General features: G+C 39.5%; 2 protein-coding genes across 3 annotated transcripts; both read right to left on the bottom strand.

Annotated features, from left to right (window-relative positions):
* Positions 1-1,676: 1,676 nt before the first annotated feature.
* Positions 1,677-5,729, bottom strand: LOC118115895 (transformer-2 protein homolog alpha). The gene is made up of 8 exons (XM_035167101.2): positions 5,554-5,729; positions 4,085-4,218; positions 3,816-3,975; positions 3,216-3,404; positions 2,991-3,106; positions 2,704-2,871; positions 2,431-2,501; positions 1,677-2,235 (listed from the first exon to the last, which is right to left on the bottom strand). The coding sequence occupies exons 1-8, from the start codon at positions 5,584-5,586 to the stop codon at positions 2,225-2,227; spliced, it is 882 nt and encodes a 293-aa protein (XP_035022992.1). The 5' UTR covers positions 5,587-5,729; the 3' UTR covers positions 1,677-2,224.
* Positions 5,730-6,204: 475 nt separating this feature from the next.
* senp2 (SUMO specific peptidase 2) lies at positions 6,205-13,311 on the bottom strand. 2 transcript variants are annotated; one of them, XM_035168927.2, is made up of 17 exons: positions 12,890-13,311; positions 12,154-12,215; positions 11,957-12,093; positions 11,398-11,464; positions 11,184-11,265; positions 10,849-11,023; positions 9,828-9,934; positions 9,648-9,730; positions 9,186-9,234; positions 9,037-9,109; positions 8,783-8,935; positions 8,565-8,696; positions 7,925-8,149; positions 7,671-7,750; positions 7,501-7,585; positions 7,321-7,416; positions 6,205-7,231 (listed from the first exon to the last, which is right to left on the bottom strand). In XM_035168927.2, the coding sequence occupies exons 1-17, from the start codon at positions 13,066-13,068 to the stop codon at positions 7,169-7,171; spliced, it is 1,848 nt and encodes a 615-aa protein (XP_035024818.1). In that variant the 5' UTR covers positions 13,069-13,311; the 3' UTR covers positions 6,205-7,168. The 2 variants fall into 2 exon arrangements, with proteins under 2 accessions (XP_035024818.1, XP_035024819.1); XM_035168928.2 differs by having other exon boundaries at positions 11,957-12,069; positions 12,890-13,309.
* Positions 13,312-15,139: the final 1,828 nt, after the last annotated feature.

The following is a 15,139-nucleotide window of genomic DNA, read 5'->3' as shown; positions in this document are numbered from 1 at the left end:
GTTCATATGTCTTTCAACAGTGCGTTGCTGAGCGTCAACATGTGTTATAGTAGTAATAGTATTGTGTAATAATAGTTATTTTTACAAGATTTATTATCTATTTAATACTCATTCAATGGCTAATGTGCACTGTGTTTCAATGTATATTCGGTTTCAATTGTATATATCATTTCTAGTATATTTCTATTTATACTTCCTTGCTCTTATATAGCATGTTTACTTATTTATCACTTTTACCAATGTCTATTTATTGACTTATCCTATTACAAACTGCACCCCAGCAACATTTTTTTATTTTATTATTTTATTAGGAGTAATTGATCATCAAAATCATTGCAGACAAAATATTTTAAAGTTCATAATGTAAGATGGATATGAAATTGTTGAATAATTCAAGGAAGTTTAAAGCTCAGTGAATTGAAGTTATTTTGTAAACTTTTAAGCCAGTGGAACTAAAATGAGCGTGTATTTGGAAAATAAAGTCTATCTATCTTTCTATCATCTAAAAACACAGTATACACATAGGGTGTATACATGAGAGGATACATAATGCAAAGTACTGAGTGTCATAAATATCTAATGCATAGAGTTTGTATATTTTGATAAATGTGTGTTACTAATCCGTACAAAGAGTATTTGTGACATTTTACGTGGATGAAAACGACAGAAAACCAACCTCCGCTGCAGGATCACACTGTTTCCTGTCTAGTGCGGAGATGTCTGCTGCGCATGCGTTTACGGAGGACACTGGTCCGCCATCTTGTCTGCAGCTTGGTCGCTCTCCTTAGTGTAGCCATTTTAAGTCGATTCAATCCAAATCAATTTTATTGGTGTGGATTATGAATATTATCTAAAGGGACTTAACATAGTGACTGGAAAACCTAATGAATTATACAGATGAGATAATGAGTAAAAACTTTGGAGATTATGGAGAGAAACATCTCAAAATAAATAAAACCAGAATGAATGTGGGCAGACATGTGCCTAGACCGGTGGAGTGAGCGGAGAAACATGCGAGGTGGGTGGAAAAGAGGGGGAGAGAAGAGAGAGAGGGAACAGGGGGAGTTCAATAGATGTCAGACTGGTTGTTATAATGAAAACAAGAGACATTTAAAGTTGTAATGATCATGTTATTAAGGACGAACATACATGATGCTGCAAAAGAAGGATGTATTAAAAAAGATTAATATCAACATGTTATGGATGAAACTGTCTAGAATGTAATCAACAAATGAATTGATGATGGAAATAATCAGTAGGTGCAAAAATCCATATTTTTCTATCTCACTTGTTTGGCCACAGTTCTACATATGATTACAATCCAGTCTTTCTTGGCACAATGAAAGTTTAATTGCAACCAAAACAGCGTTCACTCAAAGTGCTGCTGGGATACGTATACACAGCATTACAGATACAGTTCATAGCAGCTAGCAGAATATAATCCGACCTTCATGAGATTCATAACATGTTTCTATTCCCAAGATATTTCAAAATTAAGTGATGTTGAATACGAGAATTCAGACAAATAATTTTTATTTGTCAAGGGAAAAAAACTTCAAATGTTTGATAGGACTTCATGGTACATCACTGGAAGCGTACTCGCCTCTAAATCCACGGGGCAAAGTGCACATTACATGTTACTACAATTAATAAACAGAGCAACATAGTTTTTTTTGTAATATTTACACTCCTCCCCAAATAGTTTCATTATAAAGAGAGAAAATTTGTGTTTAAAACACATCACTGATCAAACTACTTTCAGCTACATACAAACATTAAATTAAAACTTGTGATTTAACTTCCACCAAAAATTCTTCTAATGTAAGAAGGTAAGTCTGTCGACTCGAGCCAATCAATCATAAACAAGCCAAAACTTAGCTTATTTTCTATTTGTTCATTAGCAATAAGGATGTCTAAAAACTGACATCAGAACATTTTATAAGAATGAAAAGTCAAAGTATTTGACGCAGATCTGGAGCATTGCAATTTTCACTCATGATAAATTTTAAAACACCTTTTTCATTGTTTCTTCCAACAAGATTAAATCATCACAAAAGCTGTGGTTCTCTCACAGGCTGCATTTCCGGACAACTCTATTTCACCTTTAATACAAAAGCAACTCGAGCATTCGATAACATGAATAATCAGGTAGATAAACAACAAGAAAAAAAACATAAAAAGAAACAAGCCATAACATTAAATCTGTCGACTCTTCTCATGCAGCTCAGTAGTGACCTGTGAAGAAAATGACAAAAAGGATATGAATATATTTAATAAATGTTAGTTCTTGTGGATCCAATAACTTACAAACTGTTTCAATGACAACTAATGTGTGAAAGTTGAACATCTGAATTTTTATATAGGAATTGTAAATAAATCAATATATTCTAATCACTGCAGCTGAACGACAGAAACATGGTTTAAACTTACGAGGTGAGTAGGACCGGGATCGGGATCGAGAGCGGTACCCCCTGCTGTAATAAGGAGATGGAGATCTGCGCCTGGAGAGAGAAAAAGAAAACACATCACTCCACATGTTTAAGATCACTGAATTAATCAATTAGTTTGAATCAGGAAATTCTGAAAGCTGAATTTGGCTTTGTAGATTATTTTAAAAGACATCTGGTTGACTCAATGTCAGTTAGAATAGGTTTTAATAGCAGCAGTCCTATCAATGGTTCAAACGGGCCACAAAGAACCTACCTGTATGATCTATACTCTCTGTCTTCATAACGATCATAGTCACGGTCGTACCCTCTATCATAGCCTCTGTCGTAGCCCCTGTCACAATCCCTCGAGACTCGCCGCGACGAACCACCACTGCTGCTGCTGCCGCTGCCGCCACCGCCACCACCACCGCCGCCACCACCACTAAAAGACACACCGAATAAAGTTTACTGGCAGCCTGGAAGACACCACAAACAGTAACTTCCAGAAAATATCTTGACTCTAGAAATATATGAAGCTAATGATGGTGGAGAAACACTCACTATGTGGGACGCCCCATGTAGATACCAGGGGTGGGGGTGTGGGCCCGTTTTGTGATGGAGAAGTCCACTCGGATCCTGCGTCCATCAAGCTCCATTCCATTAGCACGCTCCTTCGCCTGAAACACAACCACAAATAGACTTTTACAATAAAAACCTACTTTCTGTGAAATGGGAAGTAAATAGTCAACACAATTAATAAATGTTACCCCATCTCGTTCTCCATACCTCATTGGAGTCTTCACGATTCTCAAAGTAGACAAAGGCAAAGCCTCGCGAACGACGCGACTGTTGGTCGTACACAATGTTGACGTCACTCAAGGGGCCATATTTAGAGAAAACATCCCTCAGATCCCTCTCAGTGGTGTAGAGGCTCAATCCAAACACACCCAGACAGCTGTTGGGATCTGGGTTGGCCTGTGAGAGAGAAGTGAAGAGTGTGAAAATACTGTGGTGTAAAAAGCTGTTCATAAATACATGTGCATTGTATAGAACATTCATTTGATGCATGGGAATAAGCTGGAAAATTCACCGAGCGGGGTAAAATAGCAAGTGTTCTAATGACGTTACAGGTGATCGCTGACAACATTTCTGGATTTTCCATGATTTGACAGATTTTGGTTAGAATTAAATGGTTTGCATTTCAATGTTCAGGCTTTGGATGTAAAATTCAGAAAGACTCACTGTGCACAACAAAAGGGGTTTCACTCATGATCTTCCCAAATAAAGACACTGGACACCAGTTCACCTCAGTTCAAGTGCTGTGAAGGTTATCCAATCATAAATGTCACATTCACAATCAAAGCACTTATAAAAGGCTCTACAGACCCGGTTACCAATGTGTCTGCGTCGGTTTGACATGGGGGATCGGCTATGGCTCCCTCGGTGACGGTACTCCCCGCTACGAGATCTGCTCCTGGAACCGCGTCTGCGAGAGCGGGAACGAGAGCGGGAGTAGTGCCTGCGTGAGCTTCGGTGGGACCGGGACCTGGGGATAGACACAAATGTCTCACTTACTTCCAATACGCACATACATAACTGTTAATGAAATGTAGTTTAAGAATCCACACGTCACAACCAACTGAAACCAGTCTTACCTAGATTTGGATCTAGATCGCGAACGAGACCTGGACCTGGATCGGTGGGAGCCGTCTTTGGAGCGTGCTGGCGAGTGGCTGGTGGATTTGGCAGAGCCCCGAGGGGATGCACTCCTCGAGCCGGGCCGAGAGTCCTAGACACACCAGACACCGAGGTCAGAATCACTCTACCGCCAAGCGTTTGCCAAAATACAGGAATTAAGGGGACAGAAGGTGGTGGCGCTCGCCCTCCACGTGATTCTTTCAGAAGGAGTTCACCGTATTTTTGATGTTTAACAGGTTTTACACAAAATAATGAAATTTGATTATACAATGTTGTACATGTTAACAAATGTTCAAAGTAGAAATTTTATAACTTAGCTTGAAAATGTGATTGAACAAAAAATAAGCCTAAAACATATGTAAGTATGGACCAGTGATGTTTCTGATAAAGAGAGGAAATAAAATGTGCATGCTTTAGAGAAAGAAACAGGATGAAATAGAGCAAATTGTTAGGAAATTACTCATACCCTGGTAAACTTCTGATCTTAACTTCATTACTTCTTTAACTTCATTACTTCAACAACAACCCTTCATTTCTTCTTTCTTCTGTTTGACATTATGACTTCTTTTTTCCTCCTCTTCCCCCATTTATCATCTGCCATTACAACACTAGTAGTGGGGACAGATCTTGATCGCTTCTTTTCAGCATCCAACACATTAGCATGCATCAACACCATCAGCGTCAAACAAAACAACTTCGCATCTGAAATCGTCTTCCGCCTTTTTCTTTCTTCCAACCTCAACCTTAACAAAGAACAAACAAGGGTGATAAGGCATGATGTTGGTTTCTGTTGAAAACCAGAAAGGTACAAAGAAAACATTTGCAAAAGAACATAGATCAGATGAATACATGTCTGTATGTTAGCTTGAGTCTCAAGAGCTGCAACACAAATTGTCTATTTGATCAATTTATTAGTCTGAGTATTTTCTTGCTTCGTCTCAATTCTTTGCTTAATTTTCCCAACAGTGAATATTTTCAGTTTTTTAAACATTTCTGGGTTTTAACCTTTTGAGCTAAGACATTTATTGTAAATCAACATTTCCCACAAGTTTACTGATCGATTAATCGACTAATACTGCATACAATTTAGCCAATGATGAAAAATAATCAATAGTTGCAGCCTTGATGGTTTTTAGTGATATTTAACAACCATTCACCAACAGTTTATATCGGTCAGTAAATAGAGAGTTAGGCTACACCTGCAGCTGTGTTTTGTCGGCCTCATGCTTTAGCTGAGCAAACGTTACCAAACATTTACGCTACGTTTATTAAACTATATTATCTATATTCGCAGTGCTTGCTAGCACATGAAGCTACGAAAACAGAAAACATTAAATGTGTTTCCATCATCAGCCCTGCAGGCACTAAGCTGCCTAAGATAACATCAGCTGGCTGGACGTCTTATTTTTAAAGGGGATTTTCTCACCTGCTCCCTGAACTCTTTCTCGTTGTCACTCATTTTTTTACGATGTTTGACAAAAGATGCGTAAAAACCTAAGTGGTAAAATAGCTTTAACGACAGATTTTACGTGATAGTGACGGATTTAACGCGACGTAGAGGAGACTGATCGGAGGCGGCTGATGCACTGCCCGAGCAAAACAGCTGGCGGTTTCCTGTGTCGGTTGGACTTTCAGAATAAAAGCGTATAAAAACCTTATATATACACAGTCTATGATAAAAACACTTTCATTTTTTCGAAACGCAAAAATTTAAAGGGAAAATAAATGTTTTAATTTTAATTAAGAGCAACAACAACAATTGGGTGTTACACAATTACGACTACCACTGATGCTATTGATCTTTGAATGTAAAGTTTATATAGTTTAGGACTATAGAGGCTGTATTTTAACGGAGCACCAACACCTTACCAAAGCAGTGTCATACTAACAATACCTTGGACTTTATATTGTTGCTTTATGCAAACGTTTAATTTCCTATTGTTTTCTAAACTTTAAGCTTTAAATGTATGGCATTGGTATTTCACAAAAACAAATAGAGCTGCATGATCTGTGTTAAACCTCTTTGGCTCCATCCACCTCCACATGAACCCTCCAGTGAAATATCAAACTCCAATTAAAAAAAAAATACTTTATTACAGGGGGAAAGACAAATCACATTTTCATGGTATGATCTCAAACATGCATGTGTGTACAGTAGTTTGTTAAGCAGTATGCTCTAGTGTTACTCAATGTAATAGCCTTAAGTAGCCTCTTGCATTTTGATCATAAAAAGGTTCACATACTTACGGCGCCTTATGTTAAATATGGGCAACCAACTATTAATGCTCATTCATGGAGGAAAAACAAACTACACACACACACTCCAAAAACACTTTCTCATTCAGTCATCATAAATAATAGCAAAATATATAAATTACAAGCATTCAACCATGCATTTGTCTGAAAAGGAGGTATTATAATTTATTATCTTTACGTCATGAGATGTAATTCCACACCCAATGTATTTATTTGCCATCCACCGTGTTGATTGCAACTGGAAGAGAACAGCCAAATGACATTGACATATCAGTGACTACAACAATTTAAATAACGAATTTTGAGTCCAGCTCCTCAGATGTGACTTGGAAATAATTATGTGTGACTCAGTAATTTACAAAAAACAAAATAAGAGCATGTTGAGCTCAGTGTCAGAGGGCTGAAGGCACTTCAGGCAGTACTTCTAACCAGTAAATCTAACAATCCAAAGTCAATAAAAAAAAGCTGTTCTGTCAGTAGTGTCAAAGCTTGTAGAAGACATACATTTCTAACAACTTAATACTGTCTCCAATTACAACTCAGAGATTACAAAACATTTATATGTCCCCGACCGGAGAAGGGACATGACCGACTCTTAAGACTAGTGTTTCATTTGTACAGACCAGAACTGCCCGACTGGGTTCGATTTCTGTCCACTTTTTGGCCCTTTTTTTTTTTCCTTCACCAATCACCATGTGGTTACTGTACACAGATGTTGCTTCTGTTATCCGTTAATAAAGTCTCTGTTGTTCGGAGGTTAACGGACAGGAGATTGCTGTGACTCTCTATAGCAGCTTCTGATGGAGGATTTCCCAAATCATTAACTTCCTGAACAGCGGCATGTGGCACTGTAGAGACAGAAGCAGATGACACTTTCAGTTTTAGAGGAATAGAATTATAGAAAAGCAATGATATTAGGTGAATATACAGTTCATACCTGTTTGAAGGTGAGAGGCCTTCCTTTTGCGATATAGTCAGCGTATTTACAGGCAAAAACACCACAGTCACTGCCATTTTTCTGCTGGGGAATCTCCTAAAGGAAACCACAATTTATAAATTAACCGCATAGTGACGGACATATTGTTTTAGTCACGTCATTCATCCCAGTTGAACTTACTGTGGCCCTCAAGCTTCCTATTGTCCATTTGGCACTGTCGAGCTCTCTGCATTTCTTTACTTTATGCTCCTCTTTAAGATAGAGTCTGGAAAATGAGCACAACGTCAATTATGTAAACAACATTTAAATTGATCAAATAACTGTATCTTAAAAGCACAATGAGGACTCACAGTAATTGACTGCAGATGTCATCATGTCTCTGGCCCATTGAGTCATATGACTTCACTGTCTTCGAATTAAAATCAATGACCTAGAATGAGAGTAAGAAGAAACGTTAAAACAGGTTTAATACCATTGTTTTTGATTGACAAATGAACAACTGAGGAAATGCAGATGAATACGTGTCAAGAATCACCAACTTCAATGAGGAATAAGACAGGAACACATAATAAATCTACAGTCAGCTACAGTCGTTCTGACTCACAGCCATCGCCCAGTGGACACCCAGATGCAGAGGGACCAGGATGAGGTTGTAGAGGAAGAGGTCGACAGCCTTGGTCCAGCGCTTCACGGCAGCGTGTCCTCCAGCCTGCCCCCCTCCTCCGTCCCGCAGCTTAGGGAAGAAGAAGGTGCTAAACGAGTAGACTCTTAATCCTGTTGCTTTGACAGAACATCGCTCCATGACCAGGGACAGGTAGAAGTTCATCACCTTGGCAGAGGAAACAGAGGAAGCAAAATATAATACATGTTGAAAGCAGACATTCTTTAATTTGATTAAGAGAATCCAATTGATCTATTGATATATAATTCATATTTATACATAGTAATATATTCAGTATATTGTCAGCATAGAAGGGGGAAATGCTCACTATGTACTGATCACATTTGCATTAACTGCAATTTGGAATTCCTTATTTGAGAAAGCAGGTTATGCAACAATCTGTGTCCATAGCAACTAGCTATAGTAGCTGCTACCAACAACAAACAGAACATTTCAGGTGATTTCTGATTTCCATATTTTACTGGAAGATTCAACACCTAACCCATTGAGAAGTGTCAACATTTGTAACAGCGGGAGAAGCTCTGGAGGAATTCTCCAAATTGACTGTCTTACTGGACGTTACCTCATCATTGAGCCAACTGCCTTCCTGCAGCGTGGCCAGGTCTCTCTGTGTGATGCGAAGTTTGAAAGCCGCACTTAGAACGAGGTTGGGATCGCTCTGAGCCAACGCACCGCTCACCTCCACCGCCATGTCCTTCATAAAAACAAGAAATGCAGTGAAATAAACTGTATGGATACACAGTGAGAATAAATCCAAGTATCTGAAACATTTAATCGTACTTTTGTCAGCTTAGGTATGTCTTCATCGCTGTGCCTCGTGTGTGCTGTGTATGCAGTGTGTGTGTCAGGAAGACTGACAGCAGGAGTGTCTCTGTCCACTAGACTGAGGCGAGTCGCTACTTCAGCAGAGAGGTCCAACTCTGCAGCCTGTTTCTGCCAATACACAGCCAGAGATAACAAGTTACATTTAGGTTTCCATTATAACTGCATGAGAGCTGTGACACGTTGGACGAGAGATAGAGGGAAATAGTTACCCTTGTATTCCACACAGGCTCTGTGTTCTCAAAGCTGCCACTAAAAGACTTGCTGAAAGTCAGGCCGCCCCACCTGGAGATGATACAGACAGAGGTTAGAGAAATAAAATTCATCGACACACACACATATGAAGAAATACTACACTAACCTGTCCTTAGTTGCAGATGCATTTCTCCATGTAAACATACTTGGGGCAGCTGTACAACAGACACAAATGTCAGTTCAACGACACTGAAACAGTTTCGCTGATGAAAACAAATGGTTTCTGTGAGACGTGTAAAGGATCTGTTATTTAAGGAGTTGTGATGGTATGACGATCTGCAGCATTTATATTTTCTGTGACAGTAAATTAAATTTAGATTTTTGGCTAAAACAAGGAATTTGAGGACAACATCTTGGGATTTAGAAAATTACAACAGCATGACTTTATGATGACAATGACATCTTATAATTCATTTAATTAAAATAATTGTTAGTGGCTGTCTTGTTCTTAACTACATCTTACTGGGACTTGTATAGAAGAAATATAAGCTTCACTTAAAACTTCCCAAAACAAATACATTGACAGATTCTACCTCCTTTGAATGTGAATAATGTCTACGTATCTTACCCGTGTATCCCGTCCTCCTGGGCACCGACTCAAATGTTTTCCCTGAAGCAGCAGGTTTGTGATCACTCTGTGACAGTGACTCACTGGGAGATAAAGGAGAAAAGGATCAGTTCATGTCCAACAGTTAAATGTTCAGTGGATCTTGTTGGAATTTCCCCAAAACTCAACTTGAATACTCACTCCTGTGGTTTTGTTTGGTTGAAAGGCAGTGGTTGACTTTTGCTGTATTTGTCTGTCACCATCTCCAGCAAGCGTCTATAGTGCTCCTTATTATTCTGCTTAATGGCCTGGAGGCAAAACAGAAACACATAACTAACACAGACAAATGGTACAGAGTCTTAAAGCACGACTATTGAGCCGATTCTCTTGGTAAATATAAAACTCAAAACTGCACTCTGGATGCTGAGGAGCAGGGGTTATTTAATTTAATTACCGAGCAATTATGCAAGTAGAAGCCAGTTAACTATACTCCGTAGAACAGACGCCTGAACCAAGAGACAGGATTTGTGCTTAGTAAGGTAACTTGCTAACGGTGGTTCACTTCCTACTGGGAAAATAGGCAGAGTAACGTGTGCTGAACACCTAACCTGCTCCGGAGCACATCATGTTTGATATAACAGATCAACACATAGGAAAGAACAACCTATTGACCAATCGCGTTTAAAAAAAAAAAAAAATGACATCCCCATTTCATAGAAGATCCTAACGCGACTTAGCACATTGAATTACGTTTTCGTATTTTTTTCGAATGTCTGTTTGACATTGCAAGGGCTGCAGCTGAATGACTAAAGCTACAATTCCATTACACGCAATGGCAACACATTAATTTAATGAAATACACAAATGTAATTGTAACCAGACCTACGTGTGAACTCGTGAAAGGGCAGTGATATTTTAAGCCTATTAATTTACATATTCACAGATTTTTTTGTCAGCTGTCCTTCCGCATTTGGCAGCAACTGTTGGTTTTAGCCGGGATTATGTGTTTAACTTATTTGTGTTTGTATAATATTAGTTTGCTCTTCATTTGTAAAATATGCCACTCTGCTGCCAGTAGACTTGTTTCAGCTACACTTTATAATTTACATTAAATCTTGCCTTTAGTGGCATCAAGGAAATTAAATGTTTAAAGAAGTATTCAAATATACAAAAAAATGTATGTTCAACATCAATGATTAATACAAACAATTCAGTATTTCACCTCTTCCACAGTAAGACTGGGCTTGTAGCAGCGGTTGTGACTGAAGCCATTGTAGGTTGGGTCGGAGTGAGCGGTTGCCACCCTCATAGTCGACCTCGGCGGCAGCAGCTGAAGGGAGCCTCTCCTCTCTCTTTCCTTCCCTCTGTCAGTGAGGCCTGCAGAGACTGTCGTCCCACTGGATTCAAAAAGGTTTGACACATAAGCAAGGGAGCATCTTCAAAAGGTGACACTGTGGAATCATTAACGATAAGGCAGCTCTACAAGTATAAGTGGATTAATTAAAAGTTGTTGGTGCAGCCACTAATGAAGACAATATCAAATACTGGACATCTTGCCTGTATTTCCTCATTAGAGGAGGTGAGGAGGTCTGAAAGGGATTCTTGCCTCCCCTGTCATTCACTCCACCAACTTGTTTATCTGTGGAATAAAGACAGAATTAAAAAAATGACAATGTGATTTATGAATGGAATAAACAATAAGAGTATGGATGAGACAAATAAGCATAAAAAAAAATTGTATTTTCCTTCAGCAGTAGCTGCCTCCACTTACCCATTCTCCACTCAGTAGTGTTCAGCCATGAAGTGTGGAGCTCATCTATCCCCATCAACGTGACAGGCTGAATTCACAGAGATACAACAACATAAAACGATGGAGAAAACAAACATAACAATCGAGCATCATACAATAGTTGGGCTTACTTCCTGATCTTCTTGATCTTTTAACAACTCTGTGTATGGCTGAATGTGTCTCAAATGCAATTTAATTAAAAGCATGTTGCGACCAGATTTTTCATCCCCATTCGTTTGACATTTAGGACTCTGGTCTGTGCAGAACAAGAAAAGTAATGACTCCATTTTCTATTTAACATATTGCCTTAAGTATAACTTTCAAAACTGGGCTGTATGATGTGTGCAATTCAACTCCACCCACGTAGGTCTCAGCAGGTTTATTTTGTATATGCAAACTACACGGACATGGTGAATGGTCGGCTCTCTTGCGTCTGTGTGTTTCTCACCACATGTGGAAGGGCTGAACTATGAAGTACTCAAACAGTATTCGTCAGGATTTGTTGGTCAGGTTAGAAAATATGGATCCATGGAACACAAACCTGTGTGTCTTCATAACGTCTGGGATTCTCACGCCTGGTCGTCAGAGGTTTGCGCAGCCTGAGCAAACCCGCTACCCCGGCCACAGTCTTCTTCACAAAGCTGATGACTACATCTGCACAGGACAACAAGTGAACAACTTTCTTCCTCCGTTTATACCTCTGGAATATATATTGATTGTTCTTTGTAGTAAACAAACCTCGTCTGCGTCTTTTCACCTCTACAGGGTCACTGTGGCAAACGCTGCCTGCAACATCAACACTGGAACAGAAAAATACAAGATTAGACCTCAGTGATTCTAACAACATCTCAATGTTATCGATGATGAAGATGTGACAACACATTCAGTTTGTTCCTCATGACCAAGTTGCCAGTACATTAGTTACACCCGGCTAAACCTAATGTGGTATTATATTATGACAGCATTGCAATAAATAATTCTGAAGTTGATAATGTTCAGCCCTTGCGATTATTTCACTTTTAAGCAAATGTACACTTACACTACTTTGTATTTTCAAGAGTAACCTTGTTAACATATGAGAGACTGAATATGAAATAGAGATATGTGTTAATATGGTTCATCTCAGGAGGGTTTAGCAGTTAACGTTAACCTGTGACAGTTGTGGTGTTATGCTAGCAGTGTGCTAACAACACAACAATTTAGTAACAACAGCAGGCGATATTCAGGATGTTAAACACACAACATTACTGTTTAATGTCGGTGATGATTCGCCCTGTTTATCGGTCGCTTCATCAATCAATCAATCAATTACTCTCGGTCAGACCCCTGTGAGAACTTCAGGTGGCTAACGTCCAACCCGAGTTTAGAAACGTTTGCTAGATTAGCATCAAAAGCAGTTGAGTGTTAACACGTAGAATGTAATCGTTAATACAAAGAGGGGTAAAAAAAATAAACCTTTTCTTCAACCACCGACCTCTGGTAGTTCCGTTTAGCCGCTCTGCCGTGACTCTGCTGCCGCTGTGCTTCGTCTCGGACGGAGGGTCGCGTGGATGTCTCCCCGCTAACGTTCCCTCTCCCGGGCCACTCGGTGGGGTTTCGCCCCGTGGCGGGCTCGAACAGCGACGAGATGCCGTCAACTATCCATCCATACATCCCAGACAAATACGAGAAAAGTGTACCGAGGTCTTCTGCGCGGTCCAGGACTATTTCGCCGCAGAGAGGACGTCAGGCTGACGATGTGCGACACAGACCGCTCCGCCGTTATCTTAGCTTAGCGTTAGCATCGCTGTGTTGACGCGCGGCGGCTGTGCGTTACTGACAGCTCCACGCAGCGCGAACGTTCTGTGTGTCGACGGAGAGCCGCGCGGGCGGAGCTGTAGCGTAACAGCTGGATGGAGACACAAGCGGCGTGTGCGGGGTCACTAAACTAACGAACCCCTGATCTAGGAAGTAAACGCGTCAGAGGCACATCCAGACTCTGATTGGCTGCTGCAGAGTTGCTCAGTTCATCACTGTTGTGTAATAATGGTCAAAAACATGAGAAAATAATGTAATTTATAAACATATTTCAACTAAAATTCAACTGGAACACAAAACTGACGAAATTCAAAAAATTGTAAGAAATTTCTGATATTTTAAAGTTATTTAAATTAGTCTTTAATTATATACATGTACATTTATATTTATTGCAGTCTCACAACAAAAGGAGTATATATATGTAAATATATAATATTCATATATGACAAATGCATAAAAATATACTTTACATTATACACAAACATTTCCTCTGCAATACTAATACATGTCAGTTTTCCCTTTAATACTAATATATAACCTGTATTGATAAATTTGTCTTTTGTATTTTTATATTTAGTAAATTTTTCTTCTGTGGATTTCATATAAGCAATTACTGGTTTCTCCCATAACCCACACACTTTTAAAATTTAATTTCAGTATTTTGTATTTATGTTGTAAAATAAAATAAACTAGGGCTACGTTGTAGCACTAACGGGCCCCGAGCACAGGCATTTTGAAGCCTGTTGCAGTTAGTTGAGAGAGCGATCAATAGGGCCTCCCAACGTTCGGTGCTCGGGCCCTAATTAGTTGCTTTTAATTGATAAGTGGTTTTATATCATTATTTATCCAAGAGACATTTTTGTTTGTCATGAAAAGACACATGTCCCTATTGATTTTTGTAGATGTCGGCCAATCGTAGTGCCGGGGCTATCCTTTAGGGGGCGCTAGTCAGTTATTTTGCCACACCCATTCCTTAAAACCATATAAATGTCTGCGGGGGGCTGTTGCTACACAAATGTAGTTTGAGTGAGATAGAACCATGAACACTGAAGTTACAGCAATTTCGTGTGTCACGGCGAGTTGATGAACTTTAACGCCACACCATTAATATGACGTTTGACGAAAAGTCCCAGTAATCTTATGCCTACATTATCAATGTCTTGAGACCCGTTTGATACAGTTTGACATGGTTGCAGTGGATGACATTTTGCATGTCTTGTTTTTTGCAAGACATTCAAAAAACAAGACATTTCCTGTTTCCACCAGGGGGCGCTGTGATTTTAAGTCACGATTTCTGTGTAGATGTCATCAGGCCGGGACTCTTGTCTTACATGTCTAGTTTGGACTCGATTGGACCAAATATGTCCGAGATACAGAACCTCGTGTTTTGATGGCGTGTAATCAAACTTTGACGCCACGCCACGGTCACACTGTGTGGCGAAAAATCGATCTTTGAGGTAGTTTTCATCTCCATCTTGTTGTGATGACACGCATCTCCATATGAAGTTGATCTGATGAAAGCCCTGGGACAAGTACATCAAAGTAAAAATGTGGAAAATGGCCAATAAAGTCAAAATGGCGGGCTTCCTGTAGCTTTTATCCAATTGCAACTCTGACCTTTTTTGTTTGTCTGGTCATGATACACCTGGGCTACGATTTTTGTGAAGATCGGTGAAAGTGAGGGGCTTTTCCTTAGATGGCGCTGTTGAGCCATTTTTCCACACCCATTTCAAATTACTCCAGAATACAATTACTTTTTGGGGTTTTGAATTCCCTGCAAACTTTGGTAATAATTTGAGCATGTCTAGGCCCTGAAAAAGCCCCAAAAGGGAAATACAAATCCTTCGAAATACAATAGGGCCTCCCACCGGAGGTGCTCGGGCCCTAATAATGAACTAACTAATGAGCATAAATTGTACAGGAAAGT

The sequence above is a fragment of the Hippoglossus stenolepis genome, chromosome 10, assembly GCF_022539355.2.
Source record: "Hippoglossus stenolepis isolate QCI-W04-F060 chromosome 10, HSTE1.2, whole genome shotgun sequence".
In the NCBI taxonomy this organism is placed as follows: domain Eukaryota; kingdom Metazoa; phylum Chordata; class Actinopteri; order Pleuronectiformes; family Pleuronectidae; genus Hippoglossus; species Hippoglossus stenolepis.
The sequence above is the reverse complement of the archived record's forward strand: the minus strand, read 5'-3'. Positions and strand labels throughout refer to the sequence as shown.